Source organism: Onychostoma macrolepis, chromosome 09 (assembly GCF_012432095.1).
Source record: "Onychostoma macrolepis isolate SWU-2019 chromosome 09, ASM1243209v1, whole genome shotgun sequence".
NCBI lineage: Eukaryota > Metazoa > Chordata > Actinopteri > Cypriniformes > Cyprinidae > Onychostoma > Onychostoma macrolepis.
In genome coordinates this window covers 34,290,064-34,303,020 of record NC_081163.1, presented here as the reverse complement: position 1 = coordinate 34,303,020, position 12,957 = coordinate 34,290,064, and the positions used below count along the sequence as shown (strand labels likewise).

At 38.7% G+C, this 12,957-nt stretch overlaps 1 protein-coding gene across 1 annotated transcript in view; it reads right to left on the bottom strand.

The window, feature by feature from the left end:
• myo10l3 (myosin X, like 3) overlaps positions 1-12,957 on the bottom strand; it is an 83,727-nt gene that overhangs the window by 9,094 nt on the left and 61,676 nt on the right. Inside the window, exons 21-33 of the mRNA XM_058787433.1 lie at positions 10,769-10,875; positions 9,218-9,658; positions 9,063-9,096; positions 7,204-8,040; positions 4,153-4,276; positions 3,772-4,015; positions 3,522-3,617; positions 3,285-3,378; positions 2,527-2,582; positions 2,196-2,338; positions 1,298-1,492; positions 1,061-1,218; positions 32-155 (exon numbers count right to left, since the gene is read on the bottom strand). Coding sequence (XP_058643416.1) covers positions 32-155; positions 1,061-1,218; positions 1,298-1,492; positions 2,196-2,338; positions 2,527-2,582; positions 3,285-3,378; positions 3,522-3,617; positions 3,772-4,015; positions 4,153-4,276; positions 7,204-8,040; positions 9,063-9,096; positions 9,218-9,658; positions 10,769-10,875 — 2,653 coding nt within the window. The remainder of the gene's footprint in view (positions 1-31; positions 156-1,060; positions 1,219-1,297; positions 1,493-2,195; positions 2,339-2,526; positions 2,583-3,284; positions 3,379-3,521; positions 3,618-3,771; positions 4,016-4,152; positions 4,277-7,203; positions 8,041-9,062; positions 9,097-9,217; positions 9,659-10,768; positions 10,876-12,957) is intronic.

Here is a 12,957-nt window from a genome sequence, read left to right as displayed (position 1 = left end):
AGGAGTAGATCGGTGTAAAGGAGAGACTCACAGCTGACGTTGACCTCTCCGTACGGTAGAGGCAGCAGGGGCGAGTGCAGAGGGTGCTGCGTGTATCTCAGGATGGGGTTCCTCCAGTACATCTGCTCCACAGCCTCCACATTAAGACTGCTCTCCTGCACAACCGTGAAAAGAACAATGGCATTAGGGTTTTTTATTCATATAGCACAATGTACATCCACTGATCACTGGAGATGGAAACACAGCACACAAAGGAATTTTGAGCTTTGCTGTTTTTGCCCTGCTTGAAAAACTAAGTCATACGGTCAAAGGTGCTCAATTAGTTTAAGTTTTAGAGCATGAGTTACCACCTCAGCTCTACTAGCTCAACAGGTGGCCCTCAACTATCAAGTAGTCCAGCTATCCAGATGACAAGTAAAACTAGTTATCAAAATATGGTTTTATATGGATTTTCTTAGCAGGATAAAGGTGCACTCAATGCTTATTCTCACTCATTAAATTATGTGTTTACCACTAGGTTTAAAAAATAAAGCAATTTTACTTTACATGGAGGTAACCATGTTGAGATCACATGACCAAGTCAATACTACTGGCTTTATATAGAGCCACCTGTATATTTGTTCTCAAGATATAAATGAATCATGTTGAATAGCACAGGCTACTGTCACAATGGCACAGGTAACTGAAAATGTCTTTTAAGCATCCACGCCACTAGATGTCATTATGGCGTCAAGCAGAACACCAACTAACATGACTGAGTGCATCTTTGCAATTCAAAATGACTCAGATCTGTTGCGTAAATGTAGAACAGAAGCACACAGGAATAATCAAATAAATACAGAAATTAGAAAACAAATAAATAAGAGAAAACAGTCTGAGTGAACAGCACACAGAGCACTCATTCGTGTACCTCACTTAACACTACAGTTTTTGACCCTGAGGAACTGTCGGGGTTCGAGAGGTATCGGCTTCCCCAACTGAAACACGATTGTTAATAAGATGAAAAAACTCACTCCATATGAAATTGCAAATTCAACTAGATATTTTAGGGTGAATGTACCTTGATATCTCGGATGAGTTGCTGGGTAGGCGTTTCAATGGGAACCTTGTTATCAATGGCCACCTGAATGGCTGAAGCCCATCTCATGGCTTCGTTCAGTAGTTTGGTGTAGAGACGGTAAGAGTGCTTTCTCCCATGGACTATTATGTTCCAGTAACCTGTGGTGAACGGAGGAATTAGAAAAGGTCCAAAGAACATTTGAAGAAACTTGTTTGGCATAAAAATGTGTGAACTCACCTGTCTCCTTGTAAACTTTCTCATCGGGCTGAACAACCGAGCAAAGGCTGTTGAGCACCAGTGTTCCCAGTTTAGAGGCGCTGCGCTCTGATGATTTATAATAATCCAGTGAGTTATTGGTCAGAACAAACCAGCGTTTCTTTAGCTTGAGAGATGTGCTCTTCCCACTGGACTTCATCTCTTTATGCAGCCAACCTAACAGAAATATTAAAAGAGGAAGAAATTGCAATCAAGAGAGTATGAGAAGACTTTAATGTGTGTATTCTAGTGACCATAAAATTGAAAGAACGATGATTCAAATAATAGTTATAGATTAGTTAATCACCTAAAAAGGGATGTTACATTAATATCATTAGGTATTTTAATAACACAACAGCTAAAATCTACACGTCTACAGATATGCAATTTAATGCAATTTAAACATGTATATTTTCTATAATATACCAATAAGGGAACAGCAAAATTTGGCACCAGTGATTCATTGATTAAAGAATGTTTTTACACAAATGTACAGTGCATTCAAACATCTGGGGTTGGTACGGATTTTGTTTTTGAAAGCTACATTTATTTGATCAAAAATACAGTATAAACAGTAATATTGTGAAAGATTATATTATTTAAAATAACTGGTTTTTATTTGAATATATTCTAAAATGTAATTTATTCTGTAACGGCAAATCTGAATGGCAGAAAGAACAGCATTTATTTGCATAAGAAATCTTTTGCAAAATATAAACATATTTATACTGGCACCTTTGATCAATTTAATGCATCCTTTCTGAATAAAAATATTTCTCTAAAGAAAACAGTGACCTTTTTTTTTTTTTTTTTACAATGATTTGCCATGACCTCAATGATGTAGCAAGTACAGTATCCTGTACAGACCGGTCTGACTCACCTCTCACTATGAACTCCTGGCCGTCTATCCTCGAGTCTCCTTTAGGCTTCTGCAGAAGGCCGATCCAGTGGTGCATTTCCTCAGGTGTGTCAGTGTTGCAATGGATCACACGATTAGCAGTGATAATAACAAACGAGTTTGGCCTGAGGAAAATAAATCTTATGAGTACATCACAGACCATTATATCACAAATATTGATTAAAAAGAAATATTCCGAAATGATAAATTCAATTCAAAATTAATAAGTTAAATATAAACAGTACGGACGATACAGAAAATATTATGTTTCTGGAATAATGTAAAGCTGAACTCTCTTGATTACATGCATTACCTGTCTGGGTTGTCGGAGGCACATACAGAGTCGATGAGCCCAACATCCAGTGTTCCCTGAGGATGAAACATCAAATAAAAATAAAATGGACATGTCACTTTTACAACACTTAAGGGGTTAGTTCACCCAAAAATGAAAATTAGCCTGTGTTTTATTCACCCTCAAAGCATCCTAGGTGTAAATGACTTTCTTCTTTCAGTCGAATCCAATCGGAGTTATATTAAAAATGGTCCTGGCCCCTCCAAGCCTTACAATGGGGATAAGTGTTGGGTTTTTGTCAACAGTCCAGAAGACGTGAAATAAAGCGTGCGCATCCGTAATAAAAACGTGCCTCACACGGCTCCGGGGGGTGAATAAAGGCCTCCTGTGGCCTTCCGCGTACCACAGTCAGCAGAAGTGAGAAAAAAGTGTTTATTACATTTGAAATATGGATATTTTTCTTACAAAAAGGCATGGATTGGCTACAGGAGGCCTATATGCACCCCCCCCCGGAGTCGTGTGAGGCACGTTTTATTACTGATGCACGCGCTTTGACAATAAACACCCGCTTACTCCATTATAAAGCTTGGAGGGGCCAGGACAATTTTTAATATAACTCTGATTGGATTTGTCTGAAAGAAAAAAGTCATAAACACCTAGGATGCCTCGAGGGTGAGTAAAACACAGGCTATTTTCATTTTTGGGTGAACTAACCCTTTAAAGGTGCTGGAAGTGATTCCAGACGTTTGTTAATGAGTTAGCTTAGTGTGAACACTCACAACTGCGTTCTTGGGGTTGGCCTGTTCATGCTGCATCTGCAGAAGCTGTTCTGGAGTGGCACTGTGCACACGGCTCAACACATTGAACCAGCCACTGGAACACAAGCATGACAGGTATAAGTCAACAATATGAAATAAGTTATAATACACCACAAGGGGGCGCAACAGTTGAATATGAAAGTTACACACATTGAATAAGGCACATTGGAATAAAATACATATACATTTTAAATGTACCTTGCATCCTCAGGAGATTCTGCATAGATCTGGTAAGTCCTGTCCCCGGTTACAATATTCAGTGCATTCTCCTTCTCATGGTTGTCCACAATCTCCCTATGGGAAACACCACAGATCATCAGGCGATGAATATTAAAACAGTAAACCTATCAGTTGGACTTTTTCTTGTAAACAAGAGACAGACAGCCAGTTGCAGCAGCTATGCATTGTCATTTACAGTGAACCAAACATCTGGGCACTGAGGTCTTACTTGGCAGCTCGGATGTCAATGGTTCCCTTCAGTTTCTCCTCACTGTCGTTCTCGAAATACATGAGTTTAGAGTCTCGAAGGACGAACCAGCGCATCTTCCAGTTCCTGCGGGACAGAGTGGACATCCCTCCACCTTTCTTGTACAGCCAGCCTGACTTGAGAGAATCCTGCTTTGCCCTGAACCACATGAAGGTCTCGTCTTTCAAAACACACCAGCGTCTGCGCCACGGGATCATTAGCCCACCTTAAAGAAGAAAAATAAGAAACAGTACAATGACACATTCATCTATCCAGCCATTGATACGTTCAGATTGAGCAATATCATCCGGTGATACAGCCATAATCTAAACAACAAGGAAGTAAATGGTAGGAAACACTCACTTTTCATGTACAGGTAGCTGTGGAAATAAGGAGGTCCACTTCCGTTTAGCAGATGCACTCTACCATTGGACACCTCCTCGTCTGTGTCCACATATCCATCGTTCTCGTCATTGCTGTCAATGAACTGTGGGGAAAAAAAGGAGCGTGAATTTCAATAAAAGGCTTTTAAATGCACTTTAATGCTGCTCTTTAGAACGTTCTATTTATTAAAGAATACTACAAATGTATCACGGTTTCCACAAAATATTAAGCAATAAACCTGTTTTTAACATTAGTAATAATAAGAAATGTTTCTTGAGCAACAAATATTAGAATCAAGTGACACTGAAGACTGGAGTAATGATGCTGGAAATTCAGCTTTGCATCACAGGAATAAATTACATTTTAAAATACTATTTTTCACAATACTATTGTTTTTACTGTATTTTTGCTCAAATGAATGCAGCCTTGGTTGAGAATTAAGAGACTTCTTTCAAAAACATAAAAAAAAATTACAGACCCCAAAATTTTGAATGCTATTGTATGTTTTGGCTAAAAATGGCTCTTTACACTGTAACCGTACACCCTGGAGCACTTTGTGTTTGCTGCGGTAGGACATCTGCATTTCACCGTCTAATCCTACTAGTTAATGCAAACAAAAAGAGCATGACATCAGTAAATGTCCTCCCATTGTTAACTTTCATGTCAAGTTTCACATTACACCCAAACATAACTCGAATCAGGTTCCTGAGTTCAAATATTCTCCAAGAGTCAACAATCAAGCTGTTGCAGGACTGTGTTTGGAGCAGGTGTGACGAGCATTGGCTAATCGCTGCACTTTCTGGGAATACCCCGAAGGACAAAGACTCAATATATATCAAATCATATTCATCTGATCAGCTCATGCTGCTTTAGCAAATAAAACATGAGTAGCTACAAGAAATCCAAAGCAATTTGAAGATGCATTCATTATGGTATTACGCCAAGAGGTGTTAAAAGAATTAGGACAAAGTGCAGAGTGTTTTTGTTTTGCTTCAGGCAATACCGGATCTCACTACCCTGACACTGTACTGTATAAATGTGATGAAATGCATAGTCCTTTCATGCCAAATGCCTTACAAGGCGTTCACACTTTGCAATGACAAAGCAGTTGGAAGTCACTCATTTTAAATGAAAGGCGATGTGTGTGACAGTGACCGTTGGAGATGCCAAAAAGATTAGCAGATCTCAACTTTATGCAAATCTTTAGTGACTACTAGTGGACGTACAGACAGTGAAACTCACATGATCCACCAGCCGATTCAACAATTGTGTAGAAACACTACAAGCAACAACGGACAGGTTTGTAGGTCGCCCATACTGGTGAAGGTCAACATTTAAGAGCAGCAGTGCTGTAAAGGAGATGAATTTATAAATGCAACTTATCCACGAGGGTTGTGATGTGCTGACTGTCAACTGTTAACATGCCTTGTGGGCAGCATGCTGACATATCGCACCATTGCACAATGGGTGTCCCGAGTTCGAATCCCGGCTCAGGACCTTTTCCGATCCCGCCCCCCTCTCGCTCTCTCCCTCAATTCACTTCCTGTCTCCTATACACTGTCCTATCATAATAAAGTAAAAAATGCCAAAATAAATCTAAAAAAACATGCTGAGATGTTGTCTTTAAAATCACGCCCTTTAAAGCACTGCTGCTATGGCAATCCAAGCAACAAAGTGGACAGACAACATCAAATTTCAAGAAAATTTCACCTGCTGTGAGCAATGATTCAGTTGTTACGTTAAATACATACACTGAAAAATAAATGTCTAACTATAAGTTACCTTGCCATACATGGGGAAAACTATAAATGGTTTAACATGTAATTTTACTGTGAAATACTGTCAAATTTGTTTTTATTTTCCCCAAGTAAAAACTATAAATACCATATAATTTCTGGTGAGAAACAGTAAAAGTCCCTGTGTGAACTCACATAGGACTGTATTTTATATTTATATTTTTTGTTTCTTTTTTTGCTATTGATAAAGTACATAAGAACATTGTGTCACATTTTCTGTTGTTTAGTTAATGTTTGTTGCATTACTTTAGTTTTGTGAGTTACCCTGATGGTGTTTTGTCTTTGTGTGTGTGACCCTGTGCACTCTCTGTTTACAATTATTAGTCATGTTTTATAGACAGGCCACTTACTTTGAACTCTGATTCATCATGTGGTTTTCTGTTTCCACTTGCAATATTATGGCGCTTATTGATACCAGGTATAAAACAGATTTTGGTAGTTCAAGTAGAATCACATCATGAAATATAAAATTATCGGATATGTACATTATGATGTTTTGTTACAATTCCTGTTGTATATATATATATATGTGGCCCTGGACCACAAAACCAGTCTTAAGTCGCTGGGGTATATTTGTAGAAATAGCCAAAAATACATTGTATGGGTCAAAATTATTGATTTTTCTTTTATGCCAAAAATCATTAGGACATTAAGTAAAGATCATGTTCCATTTGTAAATTTCCTACTGTAAATATATCAAAACTTAATTTTTGATTAGTAATATGCATTGCTAAGAATTTCATTTGGACAACTTTAAAGGCGATTTTCTCAATATTTTGATTTTTTTGCACCCTCAGATTACAGTTTTTCAAATAGTTATATCTCAGCTAAATATTGTCCTATCATAACAATTTTGAAAAATTGACCCTTATGACTGGTTTTGTGGTCCAGGGTCACATATGTAAGTGTGTTTTGTCTATTGTATATAAAATATACAATGCCATCCCATAATACCTGAAACATGCCAACATATTACACTTCTCCCATTTTTCTCCCATATAGACATATTTTCTTACAGTGTAGGTTTCCATTTGATGGAGGGGAAAAAATTAGATGGGATTCAATGCTTCTGCTCGCAAACCTTTGCATCCTCCAAAAACTATTGCATTTATCTGAAACTTTGCATTTGTTCACAAAAGCTCTGAAATATAGTTCTGAAATATATTGATATATAGTGAAATATAGTCGCTCTCAGTGCGAACGCGCTGTCAAAGTGTGAAAAGAGTGAACTCACGGAGTCTGAACTTCCTCTAAAGGAGTCTGTGCTGTTGTAGGTACAGGAAGATCTATGTAGCACTTCCTCGTCAGTGAGGTGTCCGTCATTAGTACTTCCTGCATCCCCACAACTCCCCAGCGCCTCCTCAAACTCCTCTTGGTCATAGTCCGACTCTGTGTCCGGCAGAATACTGAAGCTGGTTTCCTCCACTGGCAGTACAATCTCTGTTATCGTCTTCCTGGCGTTTTTATACACCACTTCATAATCTCCTGTGGTTGACGGCAGTGCAGTTGGAGGAGGGGGTGGAGCTGTAGTTGGAGGAGGGGGAATGTCTGAGAGTCTGTTTTGTTTGATGGAGGAATTGGATTTCGGTCGCTCCATCCGTGCAGGTGAGGACGTGGCCACCAGATCTTCAGTAAAGGCAGGCGGTGGAGGCAGAAGGCTGGAGAGAATCTCTTTGTCCATGGGCACGGCAGCTGGGAGAGGGAAGTCGCGGAGTGGGATACACTCATCGTCCGCGTGGAAGCCTTCATCCACCTCTTCCTCAGCCAGAGGAGCGGTGGTCTCTGACGGGTCGTGAAGGTTCTCCTCGCTGGAGAGCGACTGCTCCAAACCTCCGAAGTCCAGCATCTCCAGGAACTCAGTGGCCACACGTGAAGCCTCTTTCTCCAGCCGGTAGATCTCGTCGTCCCTCTTCTGCCGCAGCTCGTCTCTGGAGCTGTCGTTCAGCAAGGACACCCCTTCGTCTCTCTGTCTCTGCAGCCGTTCAATCTCCCGCTCCAGCCGCAGGATCTCCTCCATCTGACGACTCTCCTCTTCAGACGAGTACTGGCACAGGCCGTGGGACACGTCCTTCTGGAATATAGGGGAGGGATAGTGAGGACACGCCAAAAAAATACAGTCCATCCTGTCAATCCAAAAAAAATGTCAAGGTCCAGTCAAAAAGCACAACGCTTTAACATGCACTATGGTTATTCCATGCTATTTTGTTTAGTTTTGGTATTATGCAAACATCGTGCTACATGAATACGGTAATCATTCACGTATACGAGTTAATGATAATAATAATAATAAAAAAAACTTATTTATATAGCACCTTTCAAGCACAAAATGCGACTCTAAGTAATTTACATAATCAAGAATACACAGTTAAATAAGCAATAACATTACAATGATATATTGTGTGTGCTCACTATTAACTATAAGAAACTTCAAGTTTAAAAAAAATCAAGTTTAAAAAATATATATCATGTATATCATTTCAAGAAAAGCTTAAAGACTCTAAAAATGTCATACTGTGTTACTATCATGTAAAAAGAAATAAAATATTCTCCTTACATTTTGAATACGTGAGTGTAGACATCTTTATTATTTCCATTATTATTAATTTATAAATTGGAGTTGCACCACATGACATTTTTCAACCAGAACTAACCTTCCCATATCCTAAAATGGTCACTTTATCTTTTTGAGAGGCTTACTGACACTGATATCCCTGTGATGTCAAAATTATTATAATTTTTTTTCTTCATGGTGGTCACACCGTATAATTTGATTTAGTGGAAATATTTTTTTTTAATATATAATGAATATAATACAATAATTATAAATGTTTTTAATCATCTAAATATTAATTAGCAATGAAGCAGTTTTGTTAAACTACTCTTACAAACCAGTTAAGCTTCTCAAGAGGCTCTTTTTGACCCATATAGCTCAATACCATGGCATTACCCTCGGACTTACCATTGTACTATGATTTTACTACAGATTTTTTGTAAGAGAAGACAGAGAATTAGGACAATACAAGGATATATCTTTCCCAGATTTGAAATCTCTCTCATAGGAATATAAAATCAAATGTCCAATAGAAATAATACCTTGTGGTTGTGATGATTTTTCTCCACTAGACTCCTAATATGAGGCAAAACAAGAGAGAATCCTTTTAGACGGGGATTAAGCACAGTCCAGCAGCCAACACAGCTTTTGGATGACCTAAATTAAAACTCAAACATTTGCCCAGATTGCGTTTTACCTGCTGTGCCCTGCCTCTATATCCTCCAGTATCTGTTTGCTCTTCAGCTCTTCCCGCCTCCTGTTCAACTCTTCCTCTTCCCGCTGTATCCGTAAAGCCTCCTGTTCCACCTCTTTCCTTCTCTGTTCTTCTTCTTGAAGCCTCTGTCTCTCCTCCTCCCTCTTTCTTTCTTCCTCTTGTCTTAGCCTCTCTTCCTCGAGTCTCCTCAGCTCCTCTTGTCGTCTCCTCTCTTCTTCCTCTCTTCTGATTCTCTCCTCCTCTTCTCTCCTCCGTTTTTCCTCTAAGAGTTGCTGGTAGAGCTGTCGAGCGATCTGTCCACGGATGTGTTTCTGGAGGACCACGGCAGCGGAGCGGAAACGCAGGAAAGCTTGTCTCCAGAAGTGAGCGCGGTAGTTCTTTTGGATAGTGATGGTGCTGGTCCGAACTTTTTTATAGTTTTTTCTGTAAGAAGGAGAGTTACAACATTAGAGAGCAAGCCCTCGAGGCTACATTAATGATTAGTTGACAGGGATATTACAGTAATTTTGAGTATATTACAGCTATTACTCAACATAATAAACAACTCTGTCATTAACACATGAGTAACTCATTTAAAAAGCAATCAGCATGACAAATATGAAATAGGGTCATTAATATAAAACACTCTGGCTAGTTGGTGTCTGTGATGATAAAAGACATTTGATCTGTGTGAGCAGCTGTGCCACAGTTCTCATACATTTAGACCAGGCCACCTAACTCAGAAAATCTCACATCTGACCTGTAATGCTGGACTGAGAGTATGCAAATATGCGGATGTTGACTTTTATACTAAATGAAGGCAAAACAGACACTTCATCAATCCCATAAACAACAACAGAGGTGCAAATGAATACTAAACACCGCAGGAACCAAAATAGTGTCTCAGCAGACCCTTCCCACAAAACAGATTTGATTTACCATGGCATCAAAGCAACCTGTTGAAAACATCTTAAACTGGTTTGCTGGTCTTTGCTAGTTTAAGCAGGTCTCCAAGCCTTGCCCAAATGGTCTTTAGTTGGTCACCCAGATGTTTTCACAGCTTGGCAAGTTCCCAAAATCCCTTAAAAAAAAACAGCAAAACTAAAACTAAACGAGCATGGTTTAAGCAATTTTCTTCTAGCAGGGTTGCTAGTTTAAAAATCAAAAAATCACTTCTGAAACACAAAGTTGCATGTTAACTGACATAAAACCCCTGATCATGCCAAGATCCATCCAAACTGAAAAAAAAAAAAAAACCTGACAGCATGTAAATAAATCCGGCCAGTGAAAAGACTCTTGATGACTTTTCATGGTCTCTCCCTCATTTGTTTCCCTGCACTTTCATAATGAATCTAATCCACTTTACATTGCTCTCAATTCACTGCTGCTTCACGCAGCCCTGGTAAATCATTCTGCTATGCAAACTTCCATCTCATTCACATATTCGATTATAGCAATCAAGTAACTCAAGTCACAACGACAGTCTTTGGTAACTCATCCGACCCCATTCAACAGAGCGTGTTTATACACAAACACACACAAAGCTGCACTAACCTTGCCACATAACTTAGTATGTGGGCCCGGATCACCATACCAGCCGCTGTGCGCACCTCCTCTCTTTCCTTCTCCAGCCTCTGCTCCAAAGCTTCCTTCAGGAACACCTGCAAGGCACCAAAGAAGAAAGACAAGGAGAGGGAGAGGGAAGAGGGCAGGTTTAGGTAAACTGATGGGTAACTCTCTCCGGGCGGTGTGAAGAGCACGTCTCCAGTGTGCTCAGCAGGCTACAGGCTACAGGGAGCTGAGCTGTGGAGCTCTGCCATTGTGCTCAAACCACAGTGCTCTGATTTCCTGTTACTGCTGCTGCTTGGGCTATTCCAGACAGACTGACGTGCACGGACAGAGAGAGAGAGAGAGAGAGAGAGAGAGAGAGGAGGGGGAAAGAGTGGCTCTTGGCCAAAGAGCAGGCCACACCCTCACTCTCTCTCTGTCTCAGAGACAGGAGACATGAAGGCTTAACCCTTTACTCACTGCCGCTGACTCACAGAAGAGAAACCTCTGAAACACTGGTGAATTAACGAGATGATCTGCATAAATTCCTTCATAATGAACTCTAAACATAAAATAACATTTATACTAAATTAGAGTAGTTTAACTCTAATTTAAAAAGTTGGTAACACTTTACAATACGGGTGCACAAATATGCATTAATTCATGCTTAACTAATGCACAGTTAATGTATAACTCGTGAAGAACTAAACCATTTATTAATAATTACTGCATCGGCAACTAATGAACATTCTATATGATTAAGTAATAAATACATTGTTATTAGTTAAATGTGTCATAATGTATTAGTTCCCTAATAACATGATGTAAATGCATGTGTTAATTACCACAATGGGTCGAAGCCATGCATTTCAACTTCCAGTTGTCTGCTTTAATTAATCATAAGCTAATGATTTGCAAAGATAACATTATGTCACGACTTTACTTGTTGAGGCACAGAACTATTAACTAATTGTTAAGTAATATGTCATTGTGGTTATGGATTTTGAATTAGTTAGCTAGTCATGTGCCTCAACAAGGAAAATCATAACATAATGATATTTTTGCAAATCATTAGCTAATGATTAATTAAAGCAGACCACTGGAAGTTGAAATGCATGGCTTCGACCCATTGTGGTAATTAACACATGAATTTACATCATGTTATTAGGGAACTAATACATTACGACACATTTAACTAATAACAATGTATTTATTACTTAATCTGTGAATCATATAGAATGTTAATTTGTTGTTAATGCAGTAATTATTAATAAATGGTTTAGTTCTTCACAAGTTATACATTAACTCATGATTATCTGTGCATTAGTTAAGCATGAATTAATGCATATTAGTGCCACCGTATTGTAAAGTGTTACCAAAAAAAGTTTTACACATTAAAGGGATTGTTAATTCAAAAATTCAGTCATCATTTACTCACCTTAATGTTGTTCCAAACCTGTATGAGTTTCCTTCTTCCGCTAAACACAAAAGATGATTTTAAAGAATGTGGGTAACCGGACAGTTGATGGTAGCCACTATCTTCTTTTGTGTTCAACAGAAGAAAGAAACTCATACAGGTTTGGAACAACATGAGGGTGAGTAAATGATGACAAAATTTTTATTTTCGGGTGAACTGTCCCTTTAAGGAATAAAATGTATTTTACTACAATGGTTTCACTCACATGCGATGAAGACTGTACTCAACATAATTCTAATTTTATATTGTGCAGTTCACCCCTCTCAGTGTATTGAAATGACGTGACCTGCTGTTTTTCATTAACCACCAAAAAGAATCCTCACACTCATTGGCTGCTGCTTAGCAGCATTGTGTATCAGGTAATGCGAGGAGTGAAAATTAGACACTTTTTATGATCCTTACAGCCGAAAAAGCAGAGAAGGTGTGAAGCCACAAGACAGAAAGACCAACAAAGATAAAAAATTTTTTTTTTTTTTTTTAAATGGTACGACACATAAAGGTGAAAAGATTTGGTGATGGAGAAAATCATGAGATGTGATGCTCAAATTTTTTCCTTTTTTGTTGGACAGATAAGAGAAATCACTGCATAGACGCTGTTTCTAAAACTCATTTACATAAAACTCTGAGACGATCATGCTGATCCATGTCATTCACCTTCATGGTATTAAAGTACATAATGAACAGCAATGCTAACGCTACATAAACAACTACAATCTTT